Here is an 18,381-nt window from a genome sequence, read left to right as displayed (position 1 = left end):
AGGAGGAAGAGGCAAGTAAAGCAATTAGTACTACTCTTTAAAAAGTAGTGTTGCTTATTAGCCACCAGGTAAAGAATGTTACAGGGCTTTTAATAGGAAAGCAAAGATGGTTAGGAATAATGCCGTAAATGCTGGCTACTGTATTGCTGTATTGTCTTAGGAGAAATCACTTAGTATTTCTATTAGACTGTATCAGTGTATATTAAACCAATATAGTGTCTTTTTGAAGTCGGAAATTTGTAGGTTAGAGATTTAAATGGGAAACAATAGAAATGTGTTTTAGGAGATGGTAGTTATGCATATGGGAGAAGCAACTAGGATGTGACACGGTGGGCTTCATTGATGTTGGTCAGTGTTCTATTTTAGGCAGCATGGGGGTGGATGTGTTCTTTTTAAAATTCTTTCTGCCTTATACATGTATTAACATATTCCTTACTGCTTTCTATTTAATGAATGAAAGTACCAAGTAGAAACCATGGGAGAATTTCCCCCTGATTATTTTGAAAAATTCTAAATTATAAAAAAAGTCAAACAATATAGATGGATCATTAATACCCACATATCCTTCACTTAGATTCATCAGTCATTAACATCTTATCACATTTGCTTATTTGTGAGTGTGTAGTTTATTCTTGTGCTTAACCATTTGAAAGTTAGATCGTGACACTCTACTTCATTCTTCACTCCTAAACATTTCAGTATGTATCTCCTAAAAACAAGGACAGTTTCCTTCATAACCACAATGCACCTGTCATACTCAGGACCTTCAGCGTAACACAACACATACTATCCCCTGTCGACCACAATAACGCCCCTTGTAGCTGTCCCACCCCCACCCCAAGGGTTGTGATCTGTAGCAAATTGCCAGATCTATTCAGTCTCCTCCTGTTTGGGAAAGTTCTCCAACCCTTTGTTTTCTCTTTTTCTTTATGCCTTTTGTGACACTTTTTATTGTTGTTAATTATAATTTGTATATTGCTTTTTTTTTTTTTACATTGAAGTATAGTTGACACATGATATTCCTTTCAGGTGTACAACATAGTGACTCCAACAATTCCGTACATTTTGCAGTGCTCACCACAATAAGTGTAGTCACCATAGAAAGTTATCACAGTATTATTGACTGTATTCCGTACGTCGTACTTCTCATCCTGTGACTTCTTTATTTTATAACTGGAAGTTTTTTTGTTTTTTTTTTAAAGATTTTATTTATTTATTCGACAGAGATAAAGACAGCCAGCGAGAGAGGGAACACAAGCAGGGGGAGTGGGAGAGGAAGAAGCAGGCTCATAGTGGAGGAGCCGGATGTGGGGCTCGATCCCAGAACGCCGGGATCACGCCCTGAGCCGAAGGCAGACGCTTAACTGCTGTGCCACCCAGGCGCCCCTATAACTGGAAGTTTTTACCTCCTAATCCCCTTCACCCATTTTGTTTGTCCCCCATACTCCTCCCCTCTGGCAACCACTAGTTTGTTTTCCATATTTATGAGTCTGTGTCTTTCTCTTTTCATTGTTATTTGTGACACTTTTTAAAAGTACAGGCCTGTAGTTTTGCAAAATGTCTCTCAGTTTAGGATTAGATTCAGATTGAACATTTGGGGTGGGGTACACTGAATGGTAATGTGTTCTTTATGTATATCACACACGCAGGTAAAAGTAGGTTTGATCACTTGGTTAAAGTTGTGGTCACAGTATTTCTCCATTGTAACGGTATCTTTTCCCTTTAATTAATTAATATGTAATCTCTGTGGTAATTTCAGTTTCAGCTGGGTAAATGTCCGTTTTCTCCCCAACAACCTTTCACCCAGTAGTTTAGCATCCATCAATGATTCTTGCTTGAAAAAATTATTATTCCTATGGCAGTTGCCAAAATGTTAACATTCTATCATTTCTTCCATGTTTATAGGCATGTCTTCTATAAATAGAAGAGCATTCCTCTTCTCAACTTACTTTTAATCAGTATTTAAGAAGAAACCCATTTTTATTCATTCTGCTTTAATCTACTCATGTTGTTACTCATTTTAATGCTCAAGTTGTCCCAAATTTAGTCAGGGGGAGCCCCTCTAAACAGGGTCCTATATGGCTTTTTTACTTACTTTTATTTATTTTTTGTTTTTCCTTATTTTCTGAATAGTAAGATACCCCAGACTTATATTCTCCCTCTCCTACTTCTGCTCGGAATTGGCCATTTCTTCAGAATCTTGATTCCTTTTTTTGTTTGTTTGTTTTAAAGATTTTATTTATTAGAGAGCAAGCATGTGCAAGTGTGAACTAGGGGAGTACCAGAGTGGGAGGGAGAAAATCTCAAGCGGGCTCTGCTCAGTGTGGAGCCCGACATGGGGGTTGGGCTCAATCTCATGACCCTGAGATCATGACCTGAGCTGAAACCAAGAGTTAGATGCTTAACTGACTGAGCCACCCAGGCGTCCCCCCACCCCTTTCCTTTTTTATTTTAAGTGGGCTCCACACTGTGGAACCCCATGAAAGATTTATTTTTTTAAGTAATCTCTACACCCAGCATGGGGCTTGAACTCACAACCTCAGGATCAAGAGTTGCATGTACTTCTGACTGAGCCAGACAGGCGCTTCTAGTCTTGATTCCTTTCAATGGAGGAAAAGTACTTACAAGCTGAGATCCGAGGAGTTAGATGTGTAAAGTTTTTTTTTTATAATCTCAGAGAAGTTAAAGTCTCCTTAAAGAATGACCACAATTCAAAAGTTGTATAGAAAAAGTATGAAATACCGAGCAAAATTAAAAATTTATTCTGATTGGGGGCGCCTGGGTGGCGCAGTCGTTAAGCATCTGCCTTCGGCTCAGGGCGTGATCCCAGCGTTCTGGGATCGAGCCCCACATCAGGCTCCTCTGCTAGGAGCCTGCTTCTTCCTCTCCCATTCCCCCTGCTTGTATTCTCTCTCTCGCTGGCTGTCTCTATCTCTGTCAAATAAAAAAATAAAATCTTTAAAAAAAAAATATTCTGAAAACGAAGTCCTCTTAAGCTAAATCAAAAAAAATGACAAGGGAGAATTAATTTCAACTCCTATTAAAGATTGATGTCTCATTTTTTAAATATAAGATCATACCCATTAAGAAAAATCCCACAGCCCAATAGAAGCTTGAGCAAGAGATAAAATAAAAATGTTTACGAAAAAGGAAAATATATGTGTTTCTTAAACATTTAAAAGATAAGACATCTGAATATAAAAGTACACTGAGACGTCATTTTTTCACTTACCAGTTTGGCAGAGATCAAAAAACTGATAAAGCACTGTTGATGAGGCTGTGGGGAAAAAAGGGCCTCCTCATGCATTACAGGTAGGAGAGTAAATTGGGTTGTAGCTGTCAAACGTACAACTATAAAATAGAATATTATGTAGCCATATAAATGAATGAGGGAAGCTTCATTTCAGTTTAGAAGTATATGAATGTATTATTACCTATACACATACATAAAAATAGCTTTTTAAAATGTTAAGTTTGAATAGCTTTACTGCTATACTGTTGAAGTAGAATAAATTCAGGGCGCACAGCATAAAGATGAAAATTCTCAAGTCTCAAAATCATTTGGTATTAAGATCAGACTTAGAGATAGACTGCCCAGATTCAGTTGCTAGTGCTGGCTACTTACTGTGTCATCCTAAGGCAAGCTACTTAATCCCTCTGCCTCAGTTTCTTCTTCTGAAAAGTGGAGTAATCTACTTCATAGAGTTGGGAAGATTAAATGAAACAAGTGAAGTCTTTCAAATAATGCCTGGCACATAGTAAGCACTCAATAAATGTTAGCTGTTACCACCTAACAGAACTATTCCAAGACTGAGGAAGAGAAGCCAGATTCTTGTGACATACAATTAATTATTGAGCATGGTTGAAGAATGGTGTTTAGGGTAGTAGTGTTACCAGTGTTTAAAGGTATGAAAAAAATAATACAAACTGTATGTACACACACATATATGTACACGTACATTAAAACTAAACTGTGAGTATGGGCATAATTCTTTCATTCAATTGGTATTTCATTCATTTATTCATCAATGAAATGTTTATTGAGCACCTATATGTGCCAGGTGCCCCCAGGATCTTATAGTTACCAGAGTCACAGTCATCAAGTTTACTGGTCATGAATGAAAGTCAAGAATTCTAGTTCAAATTTCTTCAGTAGTCAGAAATAACAGGCATAATTCTTAGTGGTTACCTAAGGCAAGTATTGTAACACTGTTGTTATCCCATTTTCTTAAAGTATAAAGCTTACACTCATGCTTTATACTTAATGTTTAAAATTTACCAAGTTTTGAGAATTTAGGCATATATTAAACGTTAGTATAAGAAGTTATGTCTGAGTAGCTACAGTAATGAAATAATTCTCTAGTAGTAATAGCTATTAGTGCAGATCATTAAAATTGCTTTTGTCAGGAATGGAGAGTAGGTATATTTCAAAATTTTGTTGGGTATGTAAGCTAGTTTATAAATTTAATAAATGCTTTTTAGTGTAAATCTAAAGATATAGAATTTGTGTACTTACAATAATACACAGGTTACTTTAAAGTGTATGTGTTTGTCTAACAGGCGCTTACAGCTTTTAGATGGGGAATATGAAGTAGCCATGCAGGAAATGGAAGAATGTCCAATAAGCAAGAAAAGAGCAACATGGGAGACTATTCTTGATGGGAAGGTATGGACTGCTTAGAAGGTGGAGCACGTTATAGTCATGAACTCCCATTTTTGATTGATGTTTTCTTTCCCAGATGCAAATTCATGTTGGAAGTAAAGAGTCCTTTGTTTTTATACTTTGAAATATACAAGTAAAGATTACCTAGTCAGAGTATTCAATGGAAAGCACCGCCCTTGGAGCCAGACTGCCAGGTTCAGATCTCCACTCCTAGCTGTGTGGCATGCTGGCAAGTTATTTAAGCTTTTGTGTCTCAGTTTGCTTATCTAGAAAACGAGGCATAGAATTGATGTATTAAATGAAATAAATATGCTTAGCACCGTGCCTGGCATAAAATAAGTGCTCAATAAATGTTAACTACAATTGTACCTGAAACCAGTAGTACACTATGTGTTAGCTAATTTGAATTAAGGACAACAACAACAGACTGTTGTAAATCCTGCTCATAGTTACAGCAGGCAACATACGATGACCAATAATACATTTGTCAAGAAATCTGCAGAACTTATATGAATCATACTTAAAGTAACTTTTCTAAGAGACTTAAAAGAATAAATACATTTCTTGGGTAGGCAGATGCAACAGAATAATGATGTCATTTATTTCCAAATACGTTAGGTCAGTGTGCCATCACAAGCAAAATCTTGGGATTTTTTTTTTTTAAGCCTTAAAATTAGTCTCAAGTTAACCTAAGACAGTGTGTAATAATAGTTAGGAGTATTGTGAAAGTTTTCTAAGAACATTTACTTAACGGATAGTAGAACATACTATACAAGTAAAAAAAAAAAACAAAACCTTAAATTGTATGGTAAACATAGGAATTGTATTCCTAAACATAGGAATACATGAGTGGATCACTGAAGCATTGTTTTAAAATAGTTTCATGTACATTTGGACGTTAGTCTGTGATAAAATTGGTATTAGATCTGTGTGGGGAAGACCATTCATTGTGAAGAACTGGTGGCTAGCCATCTGGAAATAAACTTAGACCTCATAAATTCCAGAAGACTCATAAATGTAAAAATTAACATTACATATAACTTCAGAAAAAACTGTAGGTGAATATTAATATCTTAATATGAAGAAAACTCTTGTAAGTATGATGCAAAAGTTAGCATAAAATAACTGATGAAAGTGAATCATTTCTCCACTGTAAAAATCTAAAGTTAAAAACATGATAGGCCAGGGAAAAAAGTAACATACAAAAAGCTAAAGTGAATGTGTTATTTTATAAATCAACAAGAAAAATAAGCAATCTAATTAGAAAAATGGTTAAAGGACAATCAAGCAATTCTTAAGGCAACAAGTATAGATGAACCAGTAAGCTTTTAAAAAGACGTTCAGCCTTATTAGTATTCAAAGACATGTAAATAAAATCAGAGATAGTACTTTACTAATTTGACAAAAAGATTGACCGTTTCTGGTTGGAGATGTGAGGACACATATTCTCACATAATGCTTCAATGTGAGAATAACTGGGGACAGCCTTACTGGAGGGCAGGCTGGCAACATGGATGGCATTTTAAATTGTGTTTATAGGCATTAGCAATTGAGCCCAGTTCCTCAATTTTGTCACAAGGTGTTACTGGTTAACTGAAAAGATGTAGGTAACAGATCCTGTCAAAAATTTTTAAGTAGTGAGAAATGGAAATATCTCAAATCTAAAAAGATAGTCATTAAAAAGAACAGTACGTTGACAAGATTTCCATGGTATTTAGTTTTTACTTACTAGTATACACATTCCTACTTTTTCTAAAATTAATGGTTACCTCTAGGTGATGTGATTTAAAATTTGTTTTCTTATGCTTATCTGTAGTGTTTGAATTTCATGCAGGTGTTCATTATGTTTTAAATTTCTTATTTAAGTTTTTATTCACAAGAAAATAAGAATTATATGAGCTGTTGGTTTTTCCCAAGAAATTGAAACAATATGATATGGGCATCCCTTTAAAGTCAGAGCATTTAGATATGGTTCTTTTTAAAAGCTTTGTGGTATTCTTTTAAAAATAAATGTTCCGTAATTTACTAAACCAATGCTATTTTAATGGATAATACAGTTATATTAAATTTTTTTACCTTTTCACAAATGTGAATATACTAGTACATGTATCTTTATGCATTGCAGTTATTTTTATGCAGTAAATACCTAGATATGGAGAGACTTACTTTTTCAAAACTGGTTTATAAAAGCACACTTTTACTTCACTTCTGTCCAGAATCATAGTTTTAAGAGGATTATTTGTAATAAAGATGTAGGAGTTTAGGCTTGTATGGCAGTAAAATACAGGTTTCTTTTTTTTTTTCCCCTAAGATTTTGTCAGAGAGAGAGAGAAAGAGAGAGCACCAGCAGAGGGAGCTGCAGGCAGAGGGAGAAGCAGGCTCACTGAGCAAGGAGCCTGATATGGGACTCGATCCCAGGACCCTGGGATCATGACCTGAGCTGAAGGCAGGAGCTTAACTGACTGAGGCATCCAGGCGTCCCTCTTTTTTTTTTAAGATTTTATTTATGTGAATGCGCACGAGTGGGGGTTGGGGAGGGGCAGAGGGAGAAGCAGACTCCCCGCTGAGCAGGGAGCCTGACTCAGGACTCGATCCCAGGACCCTGGGATCATGACCTGAGCCGAAGGCAGGCGCTTAACTGACTGAGCCACCCAGGTGCCCCAATAAACAGGTTTCTATGGAATAGCATGAAAGCAGTCTTTCAGAAGATTATTTGGTCTTCTATATATGAATTGAGAAGTAAAAATTAGAAGGAGGAGAGCAGCTGAGATACTGTAATAAGAAGGTAGTAGGGATCTATACTTGGTGATTATATAAGAGAAAAGAAAACTAGGAGTCAGATGTAATTCTGAAGTTTTTAGTTTAGGGTCACTAGTAGAATGATAATGCTAGGAACAAAACTAATTATACCTGGGAAGGAAAGAAAATAGATTCATGTCTAAACATATTTTTGTTTAGGGTGACATTGATGTCATCCAAGTGGCAATGTCCAAGAGGCAGTTCAGATTACACAGTTTCGGAGCGCAAGTATGAAGACTGGACAATCAATTTGGGATCATCAGCCTAATAAGTAAATCCTTAAGGATAGGTGAGAGATTAGGGCAGATGGCTAAATGTTAGCTAGGAATTAAGGAGACCCCGAGAAGAGTCATCTTATTAGTGATTAGAGGTGGAGGAGGAAAGTTAAGAGAGTTCAGAGTCCCAAAACCCAAACAGGAGAAACAAGGACAACTGTCGTTGAAGCTGAAGAAGTCAGGGAGAATTACTAATTGCTCTAAGTGTTCAATTTACAAAAAGAAAGTACTTGGTCATCTAACAGGTTGCAAACTGGCAGGCTTTGGTTACCACAGTTTCTTTGTTGTTTTTTTTAAAACCATTTTTCATTGATTACCAACGTGTAAGAATAGAAAGATTTCCCATGAGAACTTGGGTTTCTGACTTCTTTTGAAAAAATCTGAAAATCTGGCTGTGCTGGGGCTCTCTGCACATGGCAACAATTCATCCATTTAGGCAACCTGAGCTCTCTGGTACTTCAGTCTGTACTGCCCTTATATGTGCTTTACTTCCCTGGCCATCTTTGTAGGCATTTTAGGTTTTCAAATCTACGTTAATTTTATCATAATAGAGATCAGGAGGGATTGTTCCTATGATTTCTTTCAGTTCATTTTGTGGAACCTTCACTCTTTTCATACGTTTTCTGTTTTAGAGGCTGCCTCCATTTGAAACATTTTCTCAGGGACCTACATTGCAGTTCACTCTTCGTTGGACAGGAGAGACCAATGATAAATCGACCGCTCCTATTGCCAAGCCTCTTGCCACTAGAAATTCAGAGAGTCTTCATCAAGAAAACAAGCCTGGTTCAGTTAAACCTACTCAGACCATAGGTAAGAAACCATCACTGTCAAAATAGTGCTTTGCAGGGGCGCTTGGCTGGCTCAGTTGGAAGAACAAGAGACTATTGGTCGCGGGATTGTGAGTTTGAGCCCCCACATTGGGTATAGAGGTTACCAGAAATAAATAAATAAACTTAAAATAATAATAAATTAATAATGTTCTGCAGAGTTAGGACTTGGCTTCAGATTAATTTGTTTGCCGTTTGCTCTAATAATTGTTCTTTGGGAAATGTCAGCAGTTCTTTATGTTTTGTGACAGATGTATCTGGGAATTTTTAAAAAAAAACTTTAAAAGCATGATGAAACATATAGTATATATATAGCATATATGTATATATGTGCCATATGTTACATAATACCTTCAAATGAGGTCTATAGATAGCCTCATGTCAATTTAGGACAAGTTTTTCCACCAAATAAATTTCTCTGAAGCTCATGAGAAAAACAGTTGGTTTTCATACCTTTTTAGATTTTGCAACTGCAACTATATAAAGGGTTTTGGAACTGTATGCTTTTTATAATTCATGTAAAGATTTGTATATCTTGTAGGACTGAATTCAGTATTTCAGAGTGTTCTTACAGTTTTCGGGCTGGAAGAGGATCACCATAACTTGAATTTTACCAGGTTAAAATTTGCAGGAAATTTTTAGAGGAAAAACCCTTACAAATGGAGTTAACTCTGCTGGGTTAAGGCCCAGGTGCAGTGTAGTGTTCTTTCATCTTGTATCTGCCTGATGGGAACACTGCCCTCAATTGAGAGCATCTATGTGTTTTTATCTTTTTAAAGAAGACAGAAGGCTTAAGACAGCTGTCTTTGACATTGACCACTCATTGTGTGTAAGTTACCGTAACAGTCAAAGAGATGTAAGAAATGGCCTGTGTCAGGGCAAAGATTTCCCAAGTAAATTGTGGTCTGGGCACTTCTTAAAATACTCTGTGGCCAGTCTAATAGGTAAGTGTTTCAAAGAAACTGAGAAAGAAAGTTTTATATAAAATTGTCCATATGAAATGGTTAGTTATGTCAGGAAAAATAAAAACATTTTATTTTTAAGTCTGTAAAGAAATATACCAAATTATTAATGGCCATTATCTTTTAGATTTGGAGTGATACTAATACAATCATTTTTAATTTAATTTTTGTTAAACCAACACTTAGTGGATGTCTGCTCACTGTTGTGTACTGAAAATACAAAGACCAGTCAAAACCACCTCTGACCTCAAAGTGCTTAAAATATTATAGTGACTACATACAATTATTTGGGGTTACTTTCATAATGGTTTAGAATATAAGAGATGGGGCTTTTTTTAATTACTTTTTTTTTTTTTTTTTTGGAGGCTGGAGGAGAGAGAGATGGATTTTTTTTTTTTTAAGATTTTATTTATTCAACAGAGATAGAGACAGCCAGCGAGAGAGGGAACACAAGCACGGGGAGTGGGAGAGGAAGAAGCAGGCTCACAGCGGAGGAGCCTGATGTGGGGCTTGATCCCATAATGCTGGGATCACGCCCTGAGCCGAAGGCAGACGCTTAACCGCTGTGCCACCCAGGCGCCCCGAGAGATGGATTTTTAAAAGGGAAAAAAAATGGCTCCTGCCAGTGTAGACCTTAATAACTTGAGAATGAGAACAAAAATTGTTTTAAGTGGGGCACCTAGGTGGCTCATTTCATTAAGTGTCCAACTCCTGGTTTCGGCTTCCGGTCATGACCTCAGGGTAGTGAGATCAAGCCCCACATAGGGCTACGCACTCAACGTGGAGTCTGCTTTGGATTCTCTCTCCGTCTCCTTCTGCCACTCCTGCTTGCGTGCTCGTGTGCGCGCACGCTCTCAATAAATAAATCTTTTTTTTTTTTAAGATTTTATTTATTTGACAGAGAGACAGCCAGTGAGAGAGGGAACACAAGCAGGGGGAGTGGGAGAGGAGGAAGCAGGCTCCCAGCGGAAGAGCCTGATGTGGGGCTCCATCCCAGATCGCCGGGATCACGCCCTGAGCCGAAGGCAGACGCTTAAGGACTGCGCTACCCAGGCGCCCCTCAATAAATAAATCTTTAAAAAATAAAATTTAAAAAAATTGTGTTAAGTACCATAGGTAGAAGTCTTTGATAACTTTAATGTTTAATTAGTTTTGCAAGATACATTATTTCACTTTTTATAAGCACATATTTGCATTAAATATAAAAGTATATATTTTCAGCTGTTAAAGAATCATTGAATACAGACCTACAAACAAGAAAAGAAAAAGATACTTCAAATGAAAACCGACAAAAATTAAGAATATTTTATCAGGTAAACATAGCTGGCCCTTCTTTTTTAAGTTATCATGAAATGCCTTTGTTTTGCATGTTACATCCGGAATATTTTGGCATATTTAAATGAAAAGAATGTCTCTAAATTGGTTTTCTTTTTTGTTTTAACTATTTCTAAAGGTGATGTTGAAACAAAATATCTTGAGATGTTTAAGTTAGTGATTTTCTTTTTTGTTTTTTATTTTAAAGTTCCTTTATAACAATAATACAAGACAACAAACTGAAGCAAGAGATGACCTCCATTGCCCGTGGTGTACCCTGAACTGCCGCAAACTTTATAGCTTACTCAAGCATCTTAAACTCTGCCACAGCAGGTTTATCTTCAATTATGTTGTAAGTAACTTTTCTTGTTTCTCTTACCAATAAGATAAAAGACAATCTGACTTTGAAAAACTGTGCTTCTTGGGGCGCCTGGGTGGCTCAGTTTAGTGTCTGCCTTCAGCTCAGGTCATGAGCCCATGGTGGGCTCTCTGCTCAGCAGGAAGCCTGCTTCTCCCCTCTCCCTTTGCAGCTCCCCCTGCTTGTGCTCTCTGTCAAATAAATAAAATCTTTAAAAACAATAAAAATAATAAATTGTGCTTCTGCACAAAATGCCAAAATCTTTGCATTTGATGGATTGCCGTACGTATGAATTACAGTGATTCAGTTTACATATATTTGCATAGCGCACCTATGCTGACTTACTAGTCCTCACATCAGCTCTTTGAATTAAGTGGTGATTTCTTTGTTCTTACTCAAACAAGAAGTAATTTGTACAAAGTTACCAAGCCAGTAAATGTCACAGCCAGGACTTCAACACAAATCTTGTTGACTCCAGGTCTTCTGACTCCCTGTCCCCATTCTAGGATTCGTGGCTCATTTTAGTGCTCAAAACATTAAGAGCCGCAAGTACTTCTTAATTAATTAGAGTGGTAGTTATTTAGGGTAGGGATAACTAATATTCCCTTATTCTAAGCATCTTGCCATTCTTGTTACAGTATCATCCAAAAGGTGCTAGGATAGATGTTTCTATCAACGAGTGTTATGACGGCTCCTATGCAGGAAATCCTCAGGATATTCATCGCCAACCTGGATTTGCTTTTAGTCGCAATGGACCAGTAAAGAGAACACCTATCACACATATTCTTGTGTGCAGGTAGGTAAAAAGGTCATGCAAGAAAACTTATTCTCTGGCTTTTATTGGTGATGATGGAGGCACAGAAGAGAGCCAGACAGAGCTACTGTTTAGGGTGGGAATCATTATTTCAGATTATTAGCTAAGTGTCTGGTGTTACGGTATACTGTTTTATAACCCTCCTCAGCTCCTGTAGTGATTTTCTCACTTCCTCCTTAGAACTTTTCCTATGTCTTACATGTTAATGTCACTACCTCTACAGTGGTTAGAGGGATTAAAGAATTCTCCCAGTGGAAGTTACTGCGTGCATGCCTAGGAAGGAACCTGTACCAGAGGAATGTACTCTATTTGAGAGGTGCGAAATAGAAAGAATCCTATCCCTGTCACTTAACATTACATCAACATTTCTTTTCATCAGACCAAAACGAACAAAAGCAAGCATGTCTGAATTTCTTGAATCTGAAGATGGAGAAGTAGAACAGCAGCGAACGTATAGTAGTGGACACAACCGGCTGTATTTCCATAGTGATACTTGTTTACCTCTCCGTCCCCAAGAAATGGAAGTAGATAGTGAAGATGAAAAAGATCCTGAATGGCTAAGAGAAAAAACCATTACAGTGAGTATTACTGTTATCACCACTGATCGTGATTTTAGAATCTTAGATGAAGTGATTCATGTTTAAAGACTATTAGTTGTTTAATATGAATTAAACTCTTAACTTAGTGTAAAGGACCTCTTTCTAAATGAAGGAATTAATTACAAAAATTGTTTTTGATATTCTCATAATTTTTTCTTAGAAATACCAATTTTGTTTTTTCTGTATTTAATAGGTATTTTTTCTTTTTCTTTCTTTCTTTCTTTCTTTTTTTTTTTTTAGCAAATCGAGGAATTTTCTGATGTTAACGAAGGAGAGAAAGAAGTGATGAAACTGTGGAATCTCCATGTCATGAAGCATGGGTAGGGTATTTCTAAATTTAAACATTCCATTTCCTTTATGCTCTTCTTGCTGCTTCACATTCTGTAAATCTGTGTTTGAATCTTACTTAAAGTTCCGTTGGCTTAGGGTTGCCTGGGTGGCTCAGTTGGTTAAGTGTCCAACTCTTGATTTTGGCTAAGGTCATGATCTCAGGGTTGTGCAGTCAAGCCCTGTACAGTCAAGCTCTGCACTCAGTGCGAAGCCTGCTTAAGATTCTCCGTTTCCCCTCTCCCCCAAAAAATAATAAAATTCCATTAGCTTAGATACAGTGTGCCCTAAATCTTACCCTAATCCAAAGTATTATAACTGCAGAAAGAAAAATGGTTTTATGTAAGAAAGGTGTTAGCTCTAACAGCAGTTTTCACTTCCAATATGTCCCTTTTTTTTAATAACCCAGTTTTCATTTATTTTTTTGCCAAGGATTAAATATTATGTCCCTTGCTACACACCTGGAAATCCTAAAAATTGCTTATCACACTATTATTATAGTTTTTTTAAATTGCTTAATTCTTGAGAATAAAATATAAGTAGATTTTCTGATTTCTTACTACCATGACATAGAGGTCAGGGTAGAACAGTACGTATTTCTTGTGCTACTGTGGCTCGAAGTATCTTCCAAAGTGTTTTTCATGCAGATCTGCCTCCTCCTCTGTGTGTGAACTATTTGCCTGTCAATAACATATATTTTTCTTCTATACCTTCATTATTATTGGGTCCTCATTTAAGGTTTTCTTCTATAGCACAAGCAGCCAAAGTTTTTTCATTTATAATGAAATAAATGGTAAGGGGCACTTTTATTTCTTTACTCTTAGGAAGTAAAGAGGAATTGGTGCATAAGTTCCAGCCCAGATGTCTGGCGTTGCATGGGCCATAGCCTTTTTTTATACACTGCCTTAAGCTAAGAATAGTCTCCACATTTTTGGTGGGTTGGAAAAAAAAAAAAAGAGGAAGACAACAGATCACATATGGCTTGCAAAGCCTATAATGTTTACTTATCTAGCCTTTTACAGAAAATGTTTGGTCCCTGGTGTAGTCATTAAAACTCAGGAGTAATTTCTGTATTTCAAAACTTAGGTTAAGTCTGTTTTTTCTTTTGTCTTACTGGGTCAGTTTCAAGATGTAATTTTAGTCCTACCATTACTTTACTGGGTTCTGTTTTCATTCCTTAATCTAACTCGGTTAGCATAACAACTGTTGGGGTTCATACTATGCTAGCATTATAAAGTGGCAGGTAGTTGGGTAAACTTTGGATTTCAGAATATCTGCAGGCAGGCCTTACAGACTTTGTTGGGACTCTCAGTTTCAGTGGGTAATGAGCAGCCATTCTCCTGTTTGGTTTAATTTGATTTTTTCAAATTTAATCATTGTGGGTGCACCCTACTTGCTTTCTATCAACACAGCCATGCTGTACCACATTTGTTGTGACATCTTCAGTTTTTTTTTAATGTGGCTTTTTTCCCGTTTAATTGAAAAATAATTGGCATACATCGCTGTGTAAGTAAGTTTAAGACATACTGTATGATGGTTTGATTTACATTTATTGTGAAATGATTACAATAGATTCAGCTAACATCCTCTTATATAGATACAGTAAAGTAACTGCAGAAAGAAAAATGGTTTTATGGGGCGCCTGGGTGGCGCAGTCGTTAAGCGTCTGCCTTCGGCTCAGGGTGTGATCCCAGCGTTCTGGGATCGAGCCCCACATCGGGCTCCTCCGCTGGGAGCCTGCTTCTTCCTCTCCCACTCCCCCTGCTTGTGTTCCCTCTCTCACTGGCTGTCTCTATCTCTGTCAAATAAATAAATAAAATCTTAAAAAAAAAATGGTTTTATGTAAGAAAGGGTTAGCTCTAACAGCAGTTTCCACTTGAAATATGTCCCTTTTTTAAAATGGCCCGATTTTCACTTATTGCCAAGGATTAAAAAAATAGTATGTACCTTGCTACAATACCTCGAAATCCTGTTGTGATTTCTCCTTGTGTTGAGAACTCTTACTATTTATTTACTCTTTTAACAACTTTGCTGTATATCGTACAACAGTGTTAGCTGTTGTCATGATGTTGTACATTATACCCCAGTACTTTATCTGATAACTGGAAGTTTGTACCTTTTGGACACCTTCCTCCAGTCTTTCCTCCTCCCACTTTCTGCCTCTGGTACCCCACAAGTTTGATCTATGAGTTTTGTTACTGTTTTTCAAATTTATTTTTTTAAGTAATCTCTGCACCCATCATGGGGCTCAGACTCACGACCCAGAGATCAAGAGTCTCACGCTTGACCAACCGAGCCAGCCAGGCACCTCTGTTTTTTTAGATTCCACATATAAGTGAGATCATATGGTTTTTGTCCTTCTGTCTGGCTTAGGGTAATGCTTTCAAGATCCATCCATATTGTCACAAATGTGGCATATTCGTTTCTTTAAACATTTTCCATGAAGTGAAAATGCAGAGAAACACTGCTTCTGAAATAGGAAAGTATGTCAAGGTCAAGAGAGAGACTAAAGGAGGGGAGTGTATATGTAGAAAGTTCATGAAAGTGCTGTTGGCAAGCGAAAATGGTCTACACTTTTAATACTGCTGTATGCCATTTCATTAGGACAAACAGAAATGACATCTATTTAAGTCCTGGTTAAATTAAATCTCTTTAAATTTTTTAAATGCTAAGTCCATTCAGGTCATTGAATCTCAGAGTCACGGTAGTTTTACTAATTGTTAAATCATCATTTACTGGTCTATCATAGTTACCATGTTGCATTGACAAAACATGCTTTCTATCACTATTGATGTTTGTGTTATTTTTATTAAATAGGTTTATTGCTGACAATCAAATGAATCATGCGTGTATGCTGTTTGTAGAAAACTATGGACAGAAAATAATTAAGAAGAATTTATGTCGAAACTTCATGCTTCATCTAGTCAGCATGCATGACTTTAATCTTATTAGCATAATGTCAATAGATAAAGCTGTTACCAAGCTCCGTGAAATGCAGCAAAAATTAGAAAAAGGAGAATCTGCTTCCCCTGCAAATGAAGAAATCACTGAAGAACAAAATGGGACAGCGAATGGATTTAGTGAAATTAACTCAAAAGAGAAAGCTTTGGAAGCAGATGGTGTCTCAGGGGTTTCAAAACAGAGCAAAAAACAAAAACTCTGAAAAGAAAAAACCTTAACCCCATGTTATGGACAAACACTGAAATTGCATTCTAGGGAATTCAGCCTCTAGGAAGAGTTTGTTTTCGTTTGTAATCATAGGTTTCAAACAGGCACTGTTAGATGAAGTAAATGGTTTCAACAAGGGTATTTGTGTCCGGGCTCGACTTCAGTTCGTCATGCAGCATTACATGTGTGTCCGTTTCATTGATGTTATCACAACACTCTCTGGTTTGAGCATGAAAAGCAATAGTTCAAAGAAAGTATTTTTAACTTCAGCAATTGTCTTATGAAATATATTGAATTGATAATCTAGAAATTATTTCATATTTAAATTATAATGTTTTTTGCATTTATGACTGGCCATTTTTCTACTTTGTAATTGTGAAACCTTTTTTGGGGAGGGAAAATTGGAGTGAGATTCCTTTCAGAAATTGCAGATTTTTGGAAATTATGTTGCATTATTATTTGCAATCAAACCTTGATCCTTGATTTTGAAATCATTTATCAATTTGGAATGAAAAATTACAACGTAAGATTCTTTATAGAAGTTCATTTTACAATTTCAAAATAGCACTTCTTCATCTTATGCCTGTTTGAGAAAATGTCAGTTTTTCACATTGTTGACCGTGAAATGTCATGTTGCTCACAAGGTTACTGACCGTTTTGTTTTTATGTGGATACTTTTACTGCATTGCTCACCCGGTATATTTTTTTAAACTTGAACATTTGCTGTTTTGGGTTTGTTTTTTGTTTTTCAATATGGTAGTCACATTGAAAATTCAGCTGTCCACATCTTTTCATTACAAACCAAGGGAAGAATGAGTTTGGGATTTTTAAGATGCCACTTTCGAGGAAGGAAATGTTCTATAAAAATGAACCAGAAAATGTTATAACTTGTTTTTTTCTTTGCAAGGATGTCTTTGTAATGTATTTCATGATTAGAATATCCCATACAGATAAGCTGACTTGAATTGTTGTGAGCAGTTTTGCCCTGTGATATATGTGTTTCAGTGCACATATTTGCAGTTGGATTTTCTCCAACAGAAAGTGGTTTCACTACTGGCACATTAACAAGCACCAATAGATTTTTATTCCAACTCCAAGCACTGTGGTTGAGTAACATCACCTCAATTTTTTATTATCCTTAAAGATAATTGCATTTTCATATTCTTTATTTATAAAGGATCAATGCTGCTGTAAATACAGGTATTTTTAATTTTTTAATTTCATTCCACCACCATCAGATGCAGTTCCCTATTTTGTTTAATGAAGGGATATATAAGCTTTCTAATGGTGTCTTCAGAAATTTATAAAATGTAAATACTGATTTGATTGGTCTTTTAAGATGTGTTTAACTGTGAGGCTATTTAACTAATAGTGTGGATGTGATTTGTCATCCAGTATTAAGTTCTTAGTCATTGATTTTTGTGTTAAGAAAAATAGGAAAGAGGGAAACTGCAGCTTTCATTACAGACTCCTTAATTGGTAAGCTCTCTAAATATGAGTTACGGTAAACTCTGATCATGCCTCGGATAGTGAATCTCGAGCATTTCTCTCGGGCTTTAATTTGCTAAAGCTGTGCACATATGTAAAAAAAAATAGATTATTTTAGGGGAGATGTAGGTGTAGAATTATTGCTTATGTCATTTCTTAAGCAGTTATGCTCTTAATGCTTAAAAGAAGGCTAGCATTGTTTGCACAAAAAGTTGGTGATTCCCTCCCCCAAATAGTAATGAAATTACTTCTGTTGAGTAAACTTTTTATGTCATCTTATAATAAAAGCTGAAAAAATCCCTTTGTTTCTATTTATAAAAAAAATGCTTTTCTATATGTACCCTTGATAAGAGATTTTGAAGAAATCATGTAAGATGATAAAGCATTTGAATGGTACAGTAGATGTAAAAAAAAAAAATTCAGTTTAAAAGAACGTTTGTTTTTACATTAAATGTTTATTTGAAATCAAATGATTTTGTACATAAAGTTCAATAATATAAAAGCTGTATTCTGTTTTGGTTTTGGTTTTTATTATTATGCATTGTTAACATGTGTACTAAAATTTTCGTTTGGCTAGGGTAGTAAGGATCCAGAAAAATTACACCCATCGGTCGGCGTTAATAAGAAATTAAAAAAAAAAAATCCACACAATCCTACTTCCAGTTCTAGTAACATCAGGTGCACTGGCATGTTATTTATGGTAATACTTAAAAAACATTTTTATAGTTCAGAGTAATGTCAATGTTAGTTAACCTAACAGCTATTCATCTTTGGTTGTGGATTTTTT

The 18,381-nt window shown here is 36.0% G+C and overlaps 1 protein-coding gene across 2 annotated transcripts in view; it reads left to right on the top strand.

Annotated features, from left to right (window-relative positions):
* SUZ12 (SUZ12 polycomb repressive complex 2 subunit) overlaps positions 1 to 18,102 on the top strand; it is a 42,269-nt gene extending 24,167 nt beyond the window's left edge. For both annotated transcript variants that reach the window (XM_008695574.2, XM_040641022.1), the window contains 8 exons: positions 4,561 to 4,666; positions 8,370 to 8,547; positions 10,748 to 10,839; positions 11,049 to 11,192; positions 11,837 to 11,994; positions 12,392 to 12,590; positions 12,852 to 12,931; positions 15,756 to 18,102. In XM_008695574.2, the coding sequence (XP_008693796.2) occupies positions 4,561 to 4,666; positions 8,370 to 8,547; positions 10,748 to 10,839; positions 11,049 to 11,192; positions 11,837 to 11,994; positions 12,392 to 12,590; positions 12,852 to 12,931; positions 15,756 to 16,101 (1,303 nt within the window). In that variant the 3' untranslated portion in view covers positions 16,102 to 18,102. The remainder of the gene's footprint in view (positions 1 to 4,560; positions 4,667 to 8,369; positions 8,548 to 10,747; positions 10,840 to 11,048; positions 11,193 to 11,836; positions 11,995 to 12,391; positions 12,591 to 12,851; positions 12,932 to 15,755) is intronic.
* The last annotated feature ends 279 nt before the right edge of the window (positions 18,103 to 18,381 follow it).

Source organism: Ursus maritimus, unplaced genomic scaffold (assembly GCF_017311325.1).
Source record: "Ursus maritimus isolate PB19 unplaced genomic scaffold, ASM1731132v1 scaffold_24, whole genome shotgun sequence".
Classification (NCBI taxonomy): Eukaryota; Metazoa; Chordata; class Mammalia; order Carnivora; family Ursidae; genus Ursus; species Ursus maritimus.
Note: the sequence above shows the minus strand (reverse complement) of the source record. Positions and strands in the feature narration are given on the sequence as shown.